General features: G+C 45.4%; 2 protein-coding genes across 2 annotated transcripts; one reads left to right on the top strand and one right to left on the bottom strand.

Moving 5' to 3' along the window:
- Positions 1-2,949: 2,949 nt before the first annotated feature.
- LOC104566636 (heat shock 70 kDa protein 12A-like) lies at positions 2,950-9,084 on the bottom strand. The gene is made up of 4 exons (XM_010213447.2): positions 8,803-9,084; positions 6,238-6,462; positions 4,993-5,164; positions 2,950-3,995 (listed from the first exon to the last, which is right to left on the bottom strand). Exons 1-4 carry the CDS (start codon positions 9,082-9,084, stop codon positions 2,950-2,952), a joined length of 1,725 nt encoding a protein of 574 aa, XP_010211749.1.
- Positions 9,085-9,400: 316 nt separating this feature from the next.
- LOC148592986 (uncharacterized) lies at positions 9,401-18,425 on the top strand. Its single transcript, XM_088532775.1, has 7 exons — positions 9,401-9,522; positions 10,032-10,148; positions 14,287-14,388; positions 15,429-15,606; positions 16,294-16,398; positions 16,913-16,987; positions 18,171-18,425. Exons 1-7 carry the CDS (start codon positions 9,401-9,403, stop codon positions 18,423-18,425), a joined length of 954 nt encoding a protein of 317 aa, XP_088388901.1.
- Positions 18,426-19,846: the final 1,421 nt, after the last annotated feature.

Raw genomic sequence — 19,846 nt, 5'->3', positions numbered from 1 at the left:
TCTCAGGGATCTCTAGTGATTAAAGAAAACTCTAGAAGGCCATTCTTTTGTCCTTAAAACGCATAGCTGTAAACGTTTTTCTGTTTAATCATAAAGTCTTCATGATTTTGTTGTCCCACATTAAATCATCTTTGGGGGAAAGGACGCAATCTTTTTTATTTCTTTTTTCTCTCCTGTATTCTGTTCTGTTTAATAATCTGTATGTTGAAGGAAATAATTAAAATGTAATTGCTGCTGAATATGGAAAAATGTTTTCTAAAGAAGGGTGCCAGATAGAGTTGTAGATATAGCCTCAAGAGTGGATGGAAACCTCATTACTGCTGAATGGACAAATCTGGAATTGGATAGACCCCTGGGAAATAAAGGGTAAAGAGCAAAGCTGTGTTAGCTTGGCCTGAGCAAGATGTTTGTGTTTTTTTCTACCCCTGACTCCTTCCAATTAAGCATGTGACAGACTTCTTAATACAGCATAGGGGAATAACTGCAATTCTGAAAAATCTTTGTTCCCTTTCAGTTAATGAGGAAATCGTCTGGTTTATACAAGTCAGTGTGACAGTGGGGCACAGCACCTGTACACGGGCGCTATAAACAGCCAAGCATCAAAAGAAAAACTAGCCCTGCAGTGAGAAGCATCTTCTAGTCTCCTCAGTATTATTCTCATTGGTATTTCAGACGTGTTTGGTGTACATGTCTAAAGGACCAACAAGGTGCAAATGTCACATGGAAAACCTGTCTCCAGCAGCCCGCTGCCGTGGTCACTGCTGCTGGAGGCACCCAGCTGCCTGCGGAGCCGGGAAGCAGGTCCCTGCTCAGGCAAAGGAAGCAGAGGAGCTTCCCTTTCCCCGCAGTCAGAAACCCGGCCCCAGCACTGGGAGGGAAATGGTGCTGCTGCTGCTGCTCTTTTGCACCATTAATTCACTGGGAGATGGACTGTGAGATCTAATTCTAGGGCAGCTGTGCAACTGTGAGAACTTGCACTAAGTGAATAGACTTTTCAAAGTGGAGCTTATTCATTTTAGGAAGAGCTTTTGTGCAATAGCGAATAATTCCTGGCTTCTTCCTCCAATTTTTTTGCCCAATAACTCCTACTTTCCTGACATCCCTGTGTCCTTTCAGACTGAGGTTAAAGCCTCAGTAAATCACAGGTATTGCCAAGTTTCTTCGAGGTGACAAGGACCTGTATCTGCTCCACGCTCAGTACTTGAGAATATCAAGCATTGCTAGTCACTCAGCACAAAAAATCATGAGCTGCTGTCAGGCTGTTGGTCTCAATGTCCTGAATGCAGGACACGAGTAGGAAAGAACCGGGGCTAGAAAAGGCAGATTTCCCAGTTGCAATCACACCCCACTTCTCTCTTCCTTTGAGAGAGCAGTAGAGGACTCAGACGGCGCCATGTTGCACTTCATATGGTAAAAATGCAAATTCCAAAGAATAAGAAGGAATGGTCAGCTTCCAAAATCACATTTTTTCTTTCTAGCACTTGAAACTGGCTTAGTCTGGGAGGCAAAGGATGGCTAGTTCAAGAGCAAGACCAAAAACAGCTGTGTGGAGGGTGCAACTTGTGTGTCTTTTCTTGGCTTCTCACCATCCCGGCTGGCCCCCATATAGATTACAAGAGAAGTGCCATCCAACACAGTAGAAATGTACTAAATCTTCTGCTGTGAATTATTTTTATTACATGCAAGTTAAGGCTTTATATGCTAAAACAAATGCAATGTTGCATTCAAAGCAATTCAGCAGCTGTAAATCACAGAGTGTGTGTGTATAGATTTAGCCTCTGCTTTAATATCCAGCAGCATTAAGTACATTGATAGCAGTAATTCTAACACAGTCATTAAAGCTAATACAGATTCCAGCACTGAATTTCAGTCCAATGTATCCAGCTAAGCATTTGGATGGTTCAGTGAGGAATCACTACACTCCTAGCACGGAAGTAGAAAAAAAATAAACATTTTAAGGGGTGATTAGATGGTGAATCTGTTCTGATGTGGACTCAACATTTGCTTATGCAAAATCCTCTTGAAGTTAGCAGGGCTCATGGGTATAGGAATTTGCAGGACTCAATCAGACTGCAGGATTGCAGCTTTTTTCTTGTTAATTCATGGCAGCCAGACTGTACTGGACCCATTCACAGGAGCTCTCAGCCAAAGGCAAAGGAGCTTTTATGGACTTGGAAATCATCAAACCCCAGTCAGAGATGTAGGAAGTAACCACAACTGGACAGGGACTCAGGCAGGTGCCCAAGCATTATTCTGATCAGTAATGTTACAATCTAACATCAACATCAGCTCAGTTAACTCAGCCAAATCACCCCATAGTTCAAGGCAAAAACAGCATTCCCAGTTTCGGATGCAAGCCACCAAACTGTATTGAGTTACTGCTTCACATACCACCTTTGACTGAGACAATTTAATTTGTTAGATATACACGATTTATTTGTAAGCCATGTTCTGAAAAAAAAACATGTATCTGTTGAATGTCACCACTGGCAGAGTTAAACCTGCCCTCCAGATAAGGAGATACAGAGGATGTGGCTGAAAGAAGGCAGTGAGCTAGAAGAAATATGTATGGGTTGGTATATGAAGCTAGACACCAGTCCAGAAGTTTTATAACAGATATGGGCAGGCTACAGGTGCTTTTACTAGTGATATGAACTACCATGTTCAGAGATGCAACAAGAATAAGCTAAAATGGGAAGCAATAAGACAGCAGACAAACTTATTCTCATGAACAGCAGATAGTAGGATGATGGACTGAAAGGGTGGTTGGTGAGGCCGGAATGGAAGGAACCAAGGAATCACACCAGTAAACTGTTTACTTGTGTGAGCGAAAGCCTGGATGCTGCACTTTATGGTCCATCTGGTATTTCTGTTGTAGTAGTTGGTGCCTCCCATTTGAGCCATTCCATCTCTTGAGTTATTGTCCCTGCTGCTCTGTAAACTGAATATTTACATAGATAAAAAATCTATCATAACTGTCTGACTTTGTTTGGAAGTAATGTCGGTACCTGTGGCCTTAAATTCAGTGAGCCCAAATTTAATCTCCAATTTGAGTTGACGCTTCCTCCCTAGCTTTGTGTCTGGCATTGGAACAGTGCAAGAGCCAAGCAGTTCCATCCCTTCCTCATCTACATACTGAGCATCCCCTTTTTCTGTGCAATAGAAAGAAAAGCATGCGTTTGTCTGATCTGGTTCGACTGGATAGAAAGTATAGTGTGCAACTTCATTTATATTCACCGACTGCTCAATTCCCACCAATTTCTCAAAGACATCGTCACAATAAATATAGTCTTCAGATTTGGAGATTCTGAGTCGCCATAAATCATGGATTTCAGGATCAAAGTTCTGAGTTACTGCTACACCGTATGTCCGAGCACTGATTCTTGAGGCAACGATCTGTGGATTGACTCCAAATAAAACAGCCCCTTTTGCAATGGCTATTTGGGCCTCTATCGGACAAAGGATATGATACTTTTTGCTGAAGGTCTGATATATCTCATCCCTCAGGATGATGCTAGATGCAAAGCCTCCCACAAGCAAAATATACTGGACATTGGACATATCAGGCTTGTGAAGGATTTCCTTCAAAGCATCAATGATTTTTTTGGTGCTGTAGGCAAAAAAGCTCTTCATTTTCTCATATGTGATCATGATCGTCCCATTATTCCACATAGCTCCATCTACTTTTTCGAAGAAGCAGTGAATGTCCTTCTTGCACTCTGCCAGTCTGGTCAAGTTGTAGTAGCAACGTAGGTAGACCTCTTCCCTACTAGTAGAGCATTTTTGTAGACTAAAGTTGTACATCATTTGTTGTAATTCTGCAGGGTGACTCTTTACATATTCATCCCATAAATCATCACCAAATATTTCCTTGAGAAAAGCACTGAAGTTTTCATCCACTGTGTTGCCTCCCCATCCACCTCCAGATGCCTTGTGTAACTCTGTAAGGTAATGGTCTTCTTTTATCTCATGTACTGTGATGTCTATTGTGCCACCTAGACGCACACACAGACAAATGCAGTTAGCTGTTAGAAAACTGGTAAACTACACAAGACTGTTAAATTACATTAAAGATATTAAATTACATGGAGGCAATATGTTTCATTGAATGTAGTCTTACTTTCTAAACTCTTGGTTCCCAAATATGCTTTTCTGCTGCATTTTTTCCCTCATCCTCGCTCCTCCCCTCTTGTCTGTATGCTTTCAGATTTGCTAAAGTTAATCCCTTTTGCTTACAAGCCTAGTTTCTTAAGGCCACTGTGATGAAGGAATTACTGATGAGCTGGAGGCTCTGACTTGCTCTGATCTCCTTTCTGATTATGAATTGAGAGTGGCCTCCTCACTTAGTTAACTCATGACTTTTGATATGTAAACTATGAATTAAGGTGAACTATCTTATTTGGACTATGAGAAAATGGTGCTTTTCTTGATTCCCGATCAATAGTTTTTCAGGACCATTAGACTGCTGTTGTCAGGAAACTGAAATATTAAACAAACACACACAAAAACAACCTCCCACAAGAAACCAAAGAAATTGCTAAGAAGTATTCCATCGAATATTCTTGACAATTTACAGTATACGGCCTCCTAGATAATCTCTTTGATCCATTCACTGGCAATACTATTGCTCCTAGGGAGGGGGATGTAAATTCAAACTACACAGCAGCACATGGGTGTATTTTGGAGGCTGCCATGGAGACATGAGGCAGGTTGGCCGGCAGCCTGGCAGGAGATCCTGCTGCGACTGTTGACCTGAAGACACAAGGGCTTCTCTTTGCCTTTGATCAAGTCTTTACAAGTCCTATTTGTTCCTCCTCATTTCTGTCTCTTCCATGGATCCTTGTTAAGTGAGAAATGAAACAAAAAAGATCTTAGACAAGCAGAGCAGAGAAAACCCAGGTTTTCAAACCTCTTTTCTTTGGGGCTATGTCAGATACTACAGAACTCAGCATAAAGCAAACATGATACCTGTTGAACAGGAAAAAATATTACCTCCACAGTCAACAACAATATACTGGATCCCTGGGGAGTCTTCAAACTTTTCATTGTCACTGCTGTCTACCATAAACCCTTCCCGTGGAAGCTGTTTGCACCAGAGCGATGCAGCCTCTGGTTCCAGGGCAATAATCAGCTTCTCAGAAAGCATGTCAGAGATGAGTCCTGCCTAAAAAAAATGAGAGAGGTGTCAGTTCAGGAATGGTAGCAGGATTGCGGCTCCCTTGTTGCTACATGAAAACCACGGGCTAGTGGAGCTATTCTCATTGCAAGAACAGCCATGCAATAGTAATAGCTTCACAGAGGGGCTGAGCTTGGAAGGAACCTCTGGAGATCATCTAGTCCAAACCTCCGCTCAAGCAGGGTCACTTCTAAGCTGACCTGGCATGTTGCATGGATTGCCAGGACATGTTTTCCTCGACCCGTTCAGATGGCTTTTGAATATCTCCAGAGAAGTAGACTCCACAACCGCTCTGGGCAACCTGTATCAGTGCTCTGTTACCCTCAGAGTAAAAGAAGTTTTTCCTCATGCTCTGATGGAACTTCCTATGTTTCAGTTTGTGCCTGTTGCCTCTTGTCTTATCACTGGGCACCACAGAGTAGAGCTTGGCCCTATCCTCCTTACACCCTCCATTCATGTATTTATACACATTGGTAAGATTCCTCCTCAGTATTCTCTTCACCAGGTTGAAGAATTCCAGCTCTTTCAGCCTTTCCTCATATCAGAGATGCTCCAGTCCTTTAAGCATCTTAATATCCCTTTGCTGGACTTGCTTCAGGAGCTCCTTTTCTCTCTTGTATTGGGGATCCCAGAATTGGACAGTACTCCAGATGTGGCCTCACCAGGACTGAGTAGAGGGCAAGGATCACCTCTCTTGACCTGCAGGCAATGGTCTTCCTGATGCAGTCCAGGATACCATTGCCTTTTGGACACAAGCGCTTGCAGTTAATTTGTTGTTTACCAGGACCACCAGGTCCTTCTCCTCAGAGCTGCTTTCCCGCACATCAACCCCGTTCTTGCATCACTGACCTCTGTGGGCTTCATTTCTACCTGGCAGGGGAAAGTAGAGAGTGATTGTGACTGCCAGTTTGGAGTCCCCCTTCCTGGCATGGGAAATTCCTCTCTCCGATAGACTGAAAATTAAAATACAGGTTGTTTAAATGTTGAAGATTTCCCTTACCTGGATGGGCAAAGAATTATCTGGAGATAATTTAAGGAAATGGGGTAAGCTCTGCTTTTACCTGCTTCGCTGCCAGCCGCATGAACTGCTTGGCAGCAGCATTCCATATGGCTGGGACAGTAATGACCCAGGTGACCTCGCTGTGGCCACAGACAGTTTGGAAAGAGGCGCTCTCGATGTTGTTCAAGGCATGTTCCATCATGTAACGGAGGCTTTCGGAAAAGACTTTGAGGGCAGGAAGTTTCTTTCCATTGCTTGCTACCAGCTCCATGTCAGAAGTGACTTTCTAAAAATAAGATAAAACAGTAAAAACATCACAGGGTTGCAAGTGGCAGCTTAGTAATAGACCTGTCCCCTTTACTATAAGGGCTGCACAAAATATAGCACAGAATTAGATTTTTTTTGGGGGGAGCAAAACTGAGTAAATACCCAGAAATGGCTTTGATATGCGGCTAAGTGCATTCTAATCAATACAGATCAGCTACCTAACCACCTACCCACAACATGTATGAATCAATAGGCAAAATATTAATGTGATTAATAAGGCAATTGTTTTACTTGGGCAAAATTTTATAAACACCTCATAGACTCTCCTGAAACAGCACTGGGAAGAGTTGCACCATGTGATACCACCATGCATTGCCCAACTGTATGTATACAGACCTCGGAGCTTGCTGGTTGCTCCTGTACTTCTGTGTATGGAGTTAGCAAAATATATACTGGCCACATGCATAAACAAATATCCCTTTGGCGTGACACAGGCAATTCCTCTATAATATGTCCTCTTGATTTGGAGCTACGTGTATCCTTGAGTAGTTTGAAGCTTGAAGCAGACAACTACTCTGAGATATTTTCATCTCTCCCAGCAGTCCAAAATTCCCTCCGTCGGTCCCTGGTTGCCTGCTCTATCTAGCAAGAGCGGAAATTGTTGACTGTATCCAAAGGCATTTGGGCAGCCAGCCTCTGCTGCATGTACTTCACTTTGTTCTACCTCGGCATCCATCAAAGATGGCCCTAAATCACATCAAGGAGCATTTGCTTCATCATCATCTCCATCAGCCTGGGCTCCTTTATGGCCAATAGAGAGAAATAGGCAGCTGCACAGGCTGCCCAGCTGTGACAATGTCCTCCATAGATATTTTCTGTGGAGTTCATAAGTGACTAGTGACACGTCTAAGGAGTGCTGTTCCCTTTTCTGTCTCTGAGCCCTTTTAATACAGTTTCTCTGAACATTTGGTGAATAAAACCTCTCCCCAGATGCCCCCTCCACTCCAAAACCTCTCGACAGAGATGCTGTGGCAGGCCACCTCTTTCCCAACTTTCCTGGAGACAGAAGACTTCACAGAGGACGTCTACCCAGGACCTCACCCACCTCCCATTCAAAACTATGCGCTTAGCACTGCAGGATGCTGAATAGCAGATATGGGAACTTTTGTGGGCCTAATCCTGCACTGTGGTCTAGTCCATGTTTTTGCAGAAAATCTCGCAGTCAAGAACTGAATGTCCAAAAAAGACACAGAGGAGTCCTAAAATTTCATTCAAATAAATGAAAAATTCAGTGGGCAATCCCTGTGGGGGTCCTCAAATTGCTGGAGGATGCAGCCCCTTTTATCTTAATTTCTTGACCAAGGGACGCCCTCTCCTTTTCCTCATTGGCCAAGGTACTGAGAAGTTACTGACTTCCCAGCCCACCTCCGAACTCCCTGCCTCCTTCCTCCTGTTCTTGCCTGAGGTCACCTGACTCCTTTGTCCCCCTTGCCAAAGAATGGGGAGCAATTTCCTTCTCGGCATATGCTCTTTTGTTCCACTCACTCATGGCTTCACTCAGTCTGGGCCCTGCATATATTCCTTTGTCCCACTCATCAGCCAAAGAATGTGGAACCTCCTGATTTGTGAAGACACAAACTTGAGTGTTCTGCTCTATTCCATGTTGTCAAGCACATTTCTAGTAGAAAGCAAAGCATAGTGCAAAAACTCCAAGTGGACAAACACCCATGCAGAGAGTGTTCAATGTAAAAGGAAAAAAGGAAAAAAAATGAGTCAAGTGAATTGGTAAAAGTAGGTGGTGACATCAAGGAAAAGTTAACTTCAACGGGCAAAAAAATGGAAATTGTGGGAGGCTTAAGAGAGGTCCTGCAAGATCCTGCACAGACAAGCAGACCCTAAGATAGCATGTCTGCTTGAAAGAACCAAACCATGAAAAGCTGTGAACAACTCTGATCTAGCGCAGCACCGCCGAAGAAAAGCGGTGGCCCCTACATCTTTGACCACTGAGCTCTGAAATCACCTTCAGCGCATAGACTGAGGGGCAGGAGAGACAGGCCAAGGAGAAGTGCGCAGTAGGAGAGAGCCCTTCTTGTGAGGCTGAGGCTGCCGAGCTACTCCAAACTGCAGGCAAATTGATTCATTCCCTGTAACAGACCAGGGCAAGGAGTCCCAAAGGAGTCTCCTCTGGATTTCTCTGCTAAGACCCAGATCACAGTAGCTGTTGTTAAAGAAGACTGCTTGGGTTCTCTGAGGAGAGCTGTCAGGTTTGATAAATTTTGGACAATGAACTGTGGCATAAAGGAAAGGCTAAAGAAGACTTTGCCTTATCAAGAATGTTAGCAGCAGCAGCTCTACATACCCTGTCGTACAAATTCATCTTGAAGTTCTGGAAGAAGTACCACTTCTGAGCTTCACTGGAAGGCAGGCTCTTGTACTTCATCACAGCATCATAGCCAAATTTGCTGAACTCCTGCTTCTCGTTGAACAGGATGCATGTGGGCGTCTTTGGGGTCATTAAACCATGCTCTGCCCCCCAGAACACCTGGCGGATTTGGGATGCTCCTGAAGCAAGGGAAAAGCAGTATCCGCTGTAGGAGGTGCCAAAATCTATAGCAATGACAAAGAGTGATGTGCTGGCCATTGCAGAGTGCTGCCCGGAGGGGCACAAACGGGTTGCTGCAGAGCAGTGCTAAAAGTGAAACTGCTCCAATGGATCTTGTGAGGTGCAAGCAACCCTTTGCAATTTATTGGTGGGGGGGGCATGCAAATGAGTGCAATGAAAGGAGAGGGTGTCTTTTGCCATGACAAGGAAGGGCTTGTTAACGCCCTTTACGGCAGAAATGACTTTGTCACCTGCTTTCTGAGAGCAAGAAAGTGCCCAACACTTGCCGGAGTTGCCGGGGCTCCTGTGAGCCTGAATCATCTTCTCCCTTCTGCTGCCACTCATCAGGGCAAACATGTTCTGTAACCACAGCCACGCGGACAAACCTCAGCTTTCTTCCTGCAGCAAAGCTTTGGCGATTGCAGCATCGTGTTTGCATGCTCACCCTCAAGAGTGGGCTCCAGCAGGAGACAGCAGGTATGTTGCATGCGGGGTCTTTGGCTAAGTGGAGCAAGTTTCGCCTCAGGGCCCACCTTGTGGAGAAATAGTTCTGCAAGGGCCTACGGCGTCCCTTGGGGGTTGCAAGGAGGCCCTGAAATGTTTCCTGCCTGTGACACTTGTCAACAAAGCTGTGTTCCCGCTTACTGCCCTGCACAACCCCGTGCTGGAGTCACAGGGCCAGTCTGTGCCCTTCGATCCATCCAATGCAGGTTCTAAGTTTGAGTCAGCTCTTAAACGGCTGCAAGTGGAGAAGAGGGTGGAAAGATGAACCTAAACCATGTGGCAGGTCCCAGAGAGCAGGGCTTTGGGGTCAAAGTCCCTGAGCCCCCTCACTTATGGAAAACCTGCAGTGGTCCAGATTTGACATGGAATTGTGGAGCTCAGCAGAGAAAGTGGGTATTCAGCAAAAGCCTTGGGTTGGAAGAAGCTCATGGTGGTGCAAGAGTTTCTTTGCTCATTGTACCAACGTCCTCTTTTTTCTACAGAACAGTTGCCAACCAGTGGCAAACAGAGGTTGACAGAGGCAAGAGCGAGATTTCAAACCAGAGTACTCCAAATGCTGACCAGGAAGAGAAGCCCATGGAGGTGGAAAGACAAGCGGGGTGAGTCTCATTTGGGGGAACAGAAATTACATGGTCTGGGGCTTTCTTTAGCCCCCTTCAGGTGGGCCAATGGTCTTTCCAGGTTGACAGTGTTTCAGCAGATAATGTGATCCTTTGTGAGGAAAAAGTATACAGATTGTAATTTTTTCTGGGCCTGACACTGGCTCATGTTTAAAACTATTCTGAGACCTGCCCTCCTGTGGGTTAGGCAAGCCCTGAGGAAAGATACGATGGTGTCTGGGATTCCTGTGAGAAGGAGGGAAAGAGTTAAGCAGGAAGACGGGAAAAGAAACAGTAGCCTGTCACTTCAATGTGCATGCAGAGGGCATCTGTTTGTTGTCAAGGATTGGAGGAATCCCATTCTCTCCGTTCTGCCATGTCCTTTCTGCATGCCTCCTCCCCAGCTCCCTTGGATTTTTGACCTTCTCACTCTCTTCCTCTTCCTGGACTGCAAGTACTTCACAGCACAAGCTGCCTTTGAAGCCCCATGCCTAGGCATTCTCTAGAGAAATGGGTATTTCCTCCACACACATAGGTTAGCTTTTCTCTTTTAAAAGGGACCCGGCTATACGGTGGCAATTTCAGCAAAACAGGCCCCTGCATCGATCGTTTCCCAATCCCATTCCACACACTGCAGTTCTGAGCTGAGTTTGCATTCGAGGGGCTTCTCCCTGTGCGCCCCCCTCCTTCATCTAGCCTGAACAACTGCTCAAATCTTCTGCCAGTTCCTGGCCAGCCCTGGACTATGGTGTCCTCTGAGCCGTGCCAGGCATCACCTGGCAGAATGCTAGCTCACGTGTGCCATAATGTGTTCCTGGCATGTGCTGGGCCCACTTTCCTTGTTAGGGCTCTGCTTTGGTCACGAGTGTAGAGGCAGCTTTGTGGCCTCTGCTCAGGCACTGTCTCATAGAAACCAGCTCTTGGCAGTACCAGGGTTTCTTCCCTCACTGTACCAAGACTCATCTCTCTTTTTTTTTTTTTTCCTCCCCACAGACCAGCTGCCAGGCAGTGGCAACCAGGGATCTATGGAGGCCATAGTGAGTTTTCATGTCAGAATCCCCCAGATGTTCAGCAGGCAGAAAGGCCAATAGAGGTGGAAAAAGAAGCAGGGTGAGTCTGGTCTGGGGACCAGAAATAACATTGCCTGGGGCTTTCTGTAATCTCCTTCTGGTGCACCGAAGGGCTTTTCAGACTTTTCATTCTTGGGGGTGTTTCAGCAGATAATCTGATCTGTTGTGGGAAGAAGGTATATAAAACATATATGTTTCTGGTCCTGACACTGAATTGTGTTTAAAACTATTGTGAGACCTGACCTCTTGTGAACTATGCAAGCCCTGAGAGAAGGTATGATGGTGGCTGGGATTCCTGTGAGAAGGAGGGAGAGTGTTAATCAGAAGGAAGGGAAAAAAGAATAGGCTGGCCCCAAGATGTGCAGTGGGACCTTTTCCCATGACAAGAAGAGTTTGTTGATGCTCTTTATAGCAGAAATGACTTTGTCACCTGCTTTCTGAGAGCGAGAAAGTGCCCAACACTTGCCGGAGTTGCCGGGGCTCCTGTGAACCTGAATCATCTTCTCCCTTCTGCTGCCACCCATCAGGGCAAACATGTTCTGTAATCACAGCCACGCGGACAAACCTCAGCCTTCTTCCTGCAGCAAAGCTTTGGCGATTGCAGCATCGTGTTTGCATGCTCACCCTCAAGAGTGGGCTCCAGCAGGAGACAGCAGCTATGTTGCATGCGGGGTCTTTGGCTAAGTAGAGCAAGTTTCACCTCAGGGCCCACCTTGTGGAGAAATGGTTCTGCAAGGGCCTACGGTGTCCCTTGGGGGTTGCAAGGAGGCCCTGAAATGTTTCCTGCCTGTGACACTTGTCAGCAAAGCTGTGTTCCCTGCTTACTGCCCTGAGCAGCCCCATGCCGGAGTCACAGGGCCAGTCTGTGCCCTTCAATCCATCCAATGCAGGTTCTAAGTTTGAGTCAGCTCTTAAACGGCTGCAAGTGGAGAAGAGGGTGGAAAGATGAACCTAAACCGTGTAGCAGATCCCAGAGAGAAGGGCTTTGGGGTCAAGGTCTCTGAGCCCTTTCACTTTGAGGGGAAAGGCTGACTTACTCCAGGTTTTATACGTGTTATTGAGCTCAGCAGATTAAGTTTGTCCTAAGTGAAAGCCTTGAGATGGAAGCAGCCAAGTTTCTTCCCTCACTATTGCAATTCCCTTTTTTTTATTTTCCACTAAAGACCATCTGGCAGTCACTGGCAACAAGACGTCTATGGAGGCTTTCATATGAGGCATTCATACCTGAATACTGCAAACACTGATCATGCTGAAAGGCACATGGAGATGTTGGAAAAAGCAGGGTGAGTCTAGTTTTGACAAGTGTATTCAAAAGATGGAAAAAAAGCCATAAATATTTCTAGGCCTGACACTGAATTGTATTTAAAACCATCGTGAGACCTGCCCTCTTATGGTCTAGGCCAGCTCCCATGGCTATATATGATAGTGGCAGGCATTCCTGTGAGAAGGGGGGAAGGAGTTATTCATGAGGAGAGGAAAATAAATGATAGTTTAATGAATGACATTGAGGGCATAAAAGGCAATATTAAGTCATCCTCATCCTGAAGACGGGATGAATAAACTTCCAGTGTTACAGCTGTATTTCCATACCTTACCTGAACCAGAGCTGTGTACAGAAGAGGCATTCCTGATGGGATTTTTGTGAAAGCAGGCCCTTTCTGTGGTACTATAACCTTTCTGGTCATCCCTGGCTTGAGCGTATGATCCTGAAGGGGGTATGCATTTCTTGTGCTCAGTCATGGCCTTTTTCATCCTTTGAGCTGTATTTTGGTAGAGGTCGAATTTAAGACTTAGGTTGATGTAAAGTAAAAGTGGACCTCCACTTGGATAATAAGCAAATTAGTTGCCTTTGTCCCTCGGTTTCTTTGCCTCATTACAGAAGGCTGACATAAGGCCAGTCTAGATCCAGATTACACCTCTATTTTGGTCCCAGTTCCCACTCTGTTCTCAGAGTTGCCTGCTTGACATAGATTGTTTTCTCCCATCTCTAGAGAGATCACTGCAACGCTTGATCACTGCAAGCAGCTGGCGATCAGTAAGCCATGTCTGCGTGTCCGAAGACAGAGGAGCCACACAGAGTGAGTGTTGTGTTTTTCTGAGTTTGCTCTTCAAGCAGAGTCGCTCTTCTTCTTCCAATACGCATAGTACATTGACCATTTTCATGTTTAATTCAGAATTAGATTCAGAATACTGTATTTCCATGGACAGCAACAAAGGTAATTTAACTAACAAAGCAGAGACTTAAGGGCATAGTTCACAAGATCAGAAGGTGTATGAGAGATGATAGTTTTCTCTGAAAGGAGGGAGAAAATCATGGAAGAAGAGAAATCTTCCCTGCGTGCACTTGCTCTGAGACGTGTAATACTGAAGAAAACACAGCCTCAAAAAAACCTCTGGTGAATGATAAAAAAATAGAAAATCCCAGTGCCCACATGGCATGAGTATGCACTAGACTGGCCCCTGAGACCTTCATGTAGGAAGGGCTTTTTTAAGCTCTAGCAGTGTCATTAGAAAAGCAGGCATTGGAGATGAGACCATTTCAGTCACTGTAAAAACAGAAGCCCCATATTGCCCAGGCATCTGTGGAGAAAGGAATCTAAAAGAGGACAGAATCCCTTAGAGGGCTTTAAGGATGTTTGGTGGTAATGTGTGGATGTTAAAGATGGAGAGAACAGCTAGAGAAAAGACCAGACCAGATTCTAACTAGAGAATCACTAGCAAGAAAAATGCAGGTAGAAAGCAAGCTGTGTGAGAGTGAGCATGAAATGAAGGGGCTGGGAAGGAGAAAGACCGCTGATGACACCCTTGTGTTTTCTCCAAATCCAGTGTCTTTCTCTTGCCTCACCTCTGCCTCCTGATCCTCAATCCCACTTCCCTTTCTTCTCTCATACCTAGCTTTCCCCAGAGCTCTCGCCTTGCTTTGAATGCAAATGCCAGATGGGAGCTTGCAAGGAAGTTGCTGAGCTGGTGCTGTGAGTCTTTCCTGGATGTTGTATACTTCCCAGAATCAGCTCCTCCATAATGTCCAGGCACAAGTGAAGAGACCTCACAAAACAAATCTCTTTCAGAGAATTGCCTAGAGTCGTCACCCAAAAAGTGTTGCAGCAGAAGGGTAAGGAGTGTGAAGAATGCAAGAAGATGAAGGAGAAGATCAAAGACCTAGAGGCAAGGTAGGCTGTTTATTCATTTTTTCCAATGCAACCTGTATTTCTATACTCAGGAGCCACATTCTTCTCACTTTCCCCCATCCTTATAAACCCTGTGTTTCAGAGCACTGACTTCTCACCTGCCAGCATCTCTTTTTAACTGCACTCTGGCAAATGACTGGATTTGTTCTTCAAAAAAAGAAATAGCCTACAAAGATATAGTCCAAATGCCACTATCTGATCATATTCCACTGTAACCCTTCCAAGTAGACCTGGGAAAGTACTACTTTCCACACAAAAGCTGCTTGCCAGGTGGTACTGTTGTCCCACAAGTGGTATCTGAACCTGCTATGTAGAGACACGATATACACACACGCAACCAGGGTATTTCTTATTTCATTTGTTATTTCATATAGTTATTCTCATATTTGTTATTTCATTTGTTTCACTGCAGAGATGGGTACTAGGCGCCAACTCCACAAAGCTAGCACACCTCCTTTCTCCATTTGGGGAATATAGATAAATATGTTTACACAGTTTCTGGAAATACTACACAAATCTTTTCATTCTCATTGCATCACATATTACTTTTGCACTTGTACTTTAATACCTTGGTTAATTACCTTGGGGGGGGTAACCTTATTATCGTATCATCTCATATATCACCTCATTCACTTAGGGAAGTGAAAGTTAAAATGTTAATAAGATTTAATGAGCAATAGGTCATCCTAAGTTGAATGCCATCCTTGTTTTGTTGACTCTTTGAGTTCTTCAAAGGGTTTGTGCTTTCCTTATCATTCCACTAGAACTGGTTATTGCTTGCTTTATTGATATACAACATTTGCCCTTGATATTTTCCCTTTCCTTGTCCTTGATTCTGATTAACACTTTAGAGTTCCCATGATCTCCTTCCAACAGTACGAGATAGTCAGGAAACAGGTTGTAGAAAACATGGCACTCATGAAACAGAGGTCAATTCATAACATGCTGTGAAACAGCTACACTTCTTGCATGTTTCATCTTGTCTTAGGTAAGTAAGCTTTTGAATCTTCTTCTCGTCCCAGAGTCCATATGCTCTTGAGCAAAGCCATGAGCATGCACCAGAACTCTGAGAACATGAATGACTGCTGGCGTCTGTCTGCAGTGCTGCAGAGGTATGACAAGCTCCGGCTACACGAGTGGGAAAAACTCCGGACTGCCCATACCCCCTTGTCGTACAGCACTGGCAGCGAGATGATTAAGGTTTGTTCAGGTCTATTTTCTAGAGCTGAGTTTTATCAAATCAATGTGGCATGGCCAGCAGAGCAGGCTTTGAATGTTCAGTACTTCTCTATCAGACATAGCTGGGTACTAAGTTATGGTCTGTTATTTCCCAGTCCAGCAGGGCATATGTAATGCTGTAAAGATCAAATTGATAGTGACCTGCTTCCTTCTGTCCTTCAGAAGGACACATTCAAATCCTGGACCAGTATCTTACCTGTACTAGGTAAGATATTACCTAGCACTAGCTCTGCTAGCACTAGCTGGTGGAGTGAGGGAACAGCTCAGTTTCTTTGTGATTAATGCTTTAAGTACTAGGTGGGAGATCCTCTTCCAATGTTTAGCTGCTCTGAAGTTGGGGTAGGGGGCTAAAGGAAAATATCAAAATGGTACACTTCAAATTAAATTTTAAAGACAGGATTGTGGAAGGGACTGTGATTAGGATTGATTACAATGACAAGGCCCCACAGATGCTGACGGGTGTTTGAGATTCATGATGTAGACAGCTCTCTGAAACATTCTTGCCTAGGTATTCAAGGTGTATTTCAGTCAATTATGGGACATACAGAGTACTCCACTGCAGATGTGGTTTCAGTATGTGCTTTCAACACCATATTTCTAGTATCACTATGATTGTTGCTCTGATCAGCTGTTGTCTTTGCATTTCAGGAGATGTTTGATGCCTGTGAGGTAGATTTACAGCACAGAATGAATAAAGCATTTGAAGTTTTTGAGATTCCAGCACTGAATGACACTGCGGTCAACAGCAAACAAGTACTTAATGTCTCATTGCAGTTGGGGTCAGGCACTGCAGTAACTGGGTCATCTGTTTCTGCCATTCATTTAGACCTTTGCTTCTGCTAGGGGCACTGCACAAAGTATACTGGCAAATACAGGGGGATAACTTAGGAACTAAGAGAAAAGGCGGAGTGGAAAGGTGAGGTTCAGCATATTTTTTCTGTGAGTTTAGAAGATAGCTGGCACTGTCCAGGACTCAGTCAGGGTCTGTGATCAGTATTAGTTTAACCTAGGCAGCAGGCAACCTTTTTTCCATCCTGGGATGCATAGAAATACTGCTGCATGTCGGAGTTACTGGCTGGCTGGGATGCAGAAAGCATTTCCCAGGCCTGTGTTCCTATTATGGGACCTTCCTCCAAGATTTGAAACTAGAAGTTTCTCCATTACTGATTGATGCATTCATGGAAACAGAAATTCACACTGCTCAGGGACTGGGCTGCTGGCCATGCCCTACACTAATGGTCTGTTTTGTGCTGTGCTTGGTCTGTAGGGGCTGATGCAACAGATAAGGGACATCTTAAAATATGTCTATTCTCAAAAAACCCTCAAGTTTTACAGCGATGTGGTAAGTAAAGATACAAGCCAGGAGAATGGGAAGGGGGCAATTTTCTGATATGTTTGTGCAGCTTGGTATTAAACAGGAGAAGCCTCCCTGCTGTGTGGGGTTGTTTTCTACTTGTAGAGAGGACCTTCCAGGCCATATAATCTCAGTGGCACACACAGAGTTGCACATATTCTTGTACCAAAAGCTGCACCTGGGGAGATCCTCCCCTGGCTGAGAAGCTGCACCAGCTCTTCCCACGGCTCCATGTCACAGCGTCCCCCCATCCGCTGGAGGAAGGTGTGTGACCAGGAGAGCTGGCTCGGGTATGAGCTGCATGGGGGAGCACCAGAGAAGCTTCTCAGTTAGATGGGGCCCTAGCAAGACCCTGGCAGCTCAGCCCCGCAGCCCCACAGCCAGGTGAGCAGAGCGGGCCGGATGATGATCATCAGGATCAGCCAGAGCCCCGTGACCGCCAGGCAGGCTCGCAGGGATAAGGCAGGCTGAGACTGAGGCAGGAAGTCACTTGGTTGGGATCACCAAAGTACAGGGCCCGCCACAGGCATCCTGACAGCAGCTGGGCAATCCTGAAATTAAACCAGCTCCTGGGTCGAGAGGCAGCGGGCAGACAGTGTGTGCGTGGGGTCTCCAGCTGAGGTTTCTAGCACCACCTTCTCACACCAGTCCAGCAACTTAGCTGCTTTTGCTGCAGTTTGATCCAAGGTTACATGGCCATGCCATCCATATTAAAGCTGAGTTTGATCACAGGTAGCTAATGGTCTGGGGAGGGTGGGGAAAGGTTGCAGAGACCTTTCAGGTGTTACTCTGACCCACTTCTGTCCAAGAGGACTATAATCTAGATTTTTTTTTCCAGGAAATTATATATAAAGCTTCCAAAGAACGACTTTATCCACTTGCAGCTTCCATGACCTTTCCAAAAGCTCAGGCTTGTCAAGTTCTTTACAGGCCTCTGTAGGATGTTAAGAGATACAGGCAACTGGAATGGTCCAGAAGGCAAGAATCTGCAAATAAAAGAGCCTTTAAAGTGATTCTGGGACCCCTGTCTGTCCCACTGAAACAGTGTCAGCAGCTTTGGCAGATGAAGTTCTTCAATGCTTAGCTCACATGGAGGAGCTGCACAGAATCAGAGTAAGTCATCAAAGCAAAACTGCAAAAGTTTGTAAAAGTGATTTTACTTGCTTTTCAGCTCCCTGGTTATGAGCAGAGAAATGACACTCAGAGACGCTTTATAATGGAGTGCTGCCAAGTTTACTGTTTGCTGTGTCTTCAGGACATCCCCATTAAAGCTGAGTGGTGCCTAGAGAAACGTTCAGAAAAATATTTAGAGCATGTGGACAAGAAAGGCCTGGAGCACTGCGGAAAAAGAATAGCACTTCTGTGGCCCATTCTGAAAAGTGGGGAACAGGTCATTAGGAAAGGTATAATCTATGATGAAAAGTAACATGACTTGGGAGTCAAGTTACTCATATGATCATTGTGAGATGAATCTGTTCCTGTGCAATGTGCTGCTTTACTGTCTCCCACGAACTGCTGCTTTTCACACCTAGTTAGTTAGAAGCATCCCTCGCTTGGGACACCTCAGAGATTGTTATTTACAAACAAGGTATTAAAAAACTGAACGTGCTTGCCTTGGCAACATGCACACGTTGTCTAACCTTGGCTCCTCTGTCTTGAGGCAGCGTGTGTGCTTCTAGCCAACCTCGTGGGTTCTTCACAGATGCTAGCGACATTGTGGCGAAGTTTAGACAGACGACACTGCCCCCTCAGCAAGAGCAGCCCGAGGCTCCTGCTCTGAGGAGCCCTCCCTGCCCCTTCCCCCGGGCAGGGGCAGCTCCGCTCTGCACTGCGTCTGCGGCGGGAGCACCGGCTGCAGCCTTGGTGTGTTTGGCTGATGAACGAGCAGTGAGCGCACAGATGACCTGTTCACAAGGGTCCTTTTCACCTCTGTTAAGAAGCAGGAATTGCGCTTGGCTAAAAACGCTGCTGAGAAAGATGGCAGGGAGCTAAAAGGAGGAAAACTGGGCTCGTAGAGGCCACGGGCTCTCATAAAACTGTGTGTAGGCCGACACAGACACTGAGGCCCACTCTTACATGCCAAAAGGCCACTCCTTGGTGCCTGCATAGATGCAGCCTGCCTGCCAGTACTGCCACGTCTGTACAATTTACTGTGCCCACACCCGCCACAGCCCTTGATCAAAGCACTCCTAGAAACTGCATTTTGCAGCGTAGCGGGGGAGGCAGAGAGGCAAACGCTTGCTTATGTGCTTATGTGACAAAACTCCTTTCAGTGAGAAATATGAGATTTACCAAATAAAAACTGCTGGAAATCCTGTTGCTTGTGCACTGAGTACTTTTTACTCCAATTCTGCTTTCTAGTCCAGCAGGTTGCAGTGGCTTCCTGGGTTGCACAACTGTCATTTTCTCTAGGGCACCAGAAAGAGGACTTACCCTGCGCAGCTCTCTGCAGCAGGCAAATTCCTCTGTACCTCCCAGAGAGCCTCCAGTCTGTGGACATGCTGCGAGCTGCTGACCTGTGCAATGTGAGCTGGGAACCAGGTGTGCTCAAGAAACCTGGCTTTTGGAAAACTAGGGTGTCCTTAAGAACTGGTTGTGAAAGATCTTTACTGGAAATATTTCTTATGGACTAGAGCAGGTGAATGAAAGTTACATATGCATATTATATTTCCTATAAACTTCGCAAGAAGAAAACAACAGTAATAAAGTTTTCATGCTTGTAAAGATCTTGCAGACTAAGACGGGGCAGCCCATAAACACTTCATCTTGTCCAGGCTTTAGAAGGTAGAGTGCGGGGATTGTCCTATATCAGCAAGCAGGACCTTCAGCCTGATCCCGGGCCGAAGG

Source organism: Tinamus guttatus, unplaced genomic scaffold (assembly GCF_059628265.1).
Source record: "Tinamus guttatus ecotype Peru unplaced genomic scaffold, ASM5962826v1 Tinamus_guttatus_pri_ptg000472l, whole genome shotgun sequence".
Lineage (NCBI taxonomy): Eukaryota > Metazoa > Chordata > Aves > Tinamiformes > Tinamidae > Tinamus > Tinamus guttatus.
This window is presented reverse-complemented; position numbering and strand designations above follow the sequence as displayed.

Bases quoted from the DNA above. Each gene is read 5' to 3' on its own strand.
- LOC104566636 (XM_010213447.2), bottom strand. From the start codon at position 9,084: ATGGCCAGCACATCACTCTTTGTCATTGCTATAGATTTTGGCACCTCC. The intron at 5,165-6,237 runs GTAAAAGCAGAG...CATTTTTTTTAG, and splicing joins TGCGGCTGGCAGCGAAGCAG to GCAGGACTCATCTCTGACAT. The intron at 3,996-4,992 runs GTAATATTTTTT...GTGTGCGTCTAG, and splicing joins TATTGTTGTTGACTGTGGAG to GTGGCACAATAGACATCACA.
- LOC148592986 (XM_088532775.1), top strand. From the start codon at position 9,401: ATGTTCTGTAACCACAGCCACGCGGACAAACCTCAGCTTTCTTCCTGC. The intron at 16,399-16,912 runs GTACTTAATGTC...CTTGGTCTGTAG, and splicing joins CTGCGGTCAACAGCAAACAA to GGGCTGATGCAACAGATAAG. The intron at 16,988-18,170 runs GTAAGTAAAGAT...CTTGCTTTTCAG, and splicing joins TCAAGTTTTACAGCGATGTG to CTCCCTGGTTATGAGCAGAG.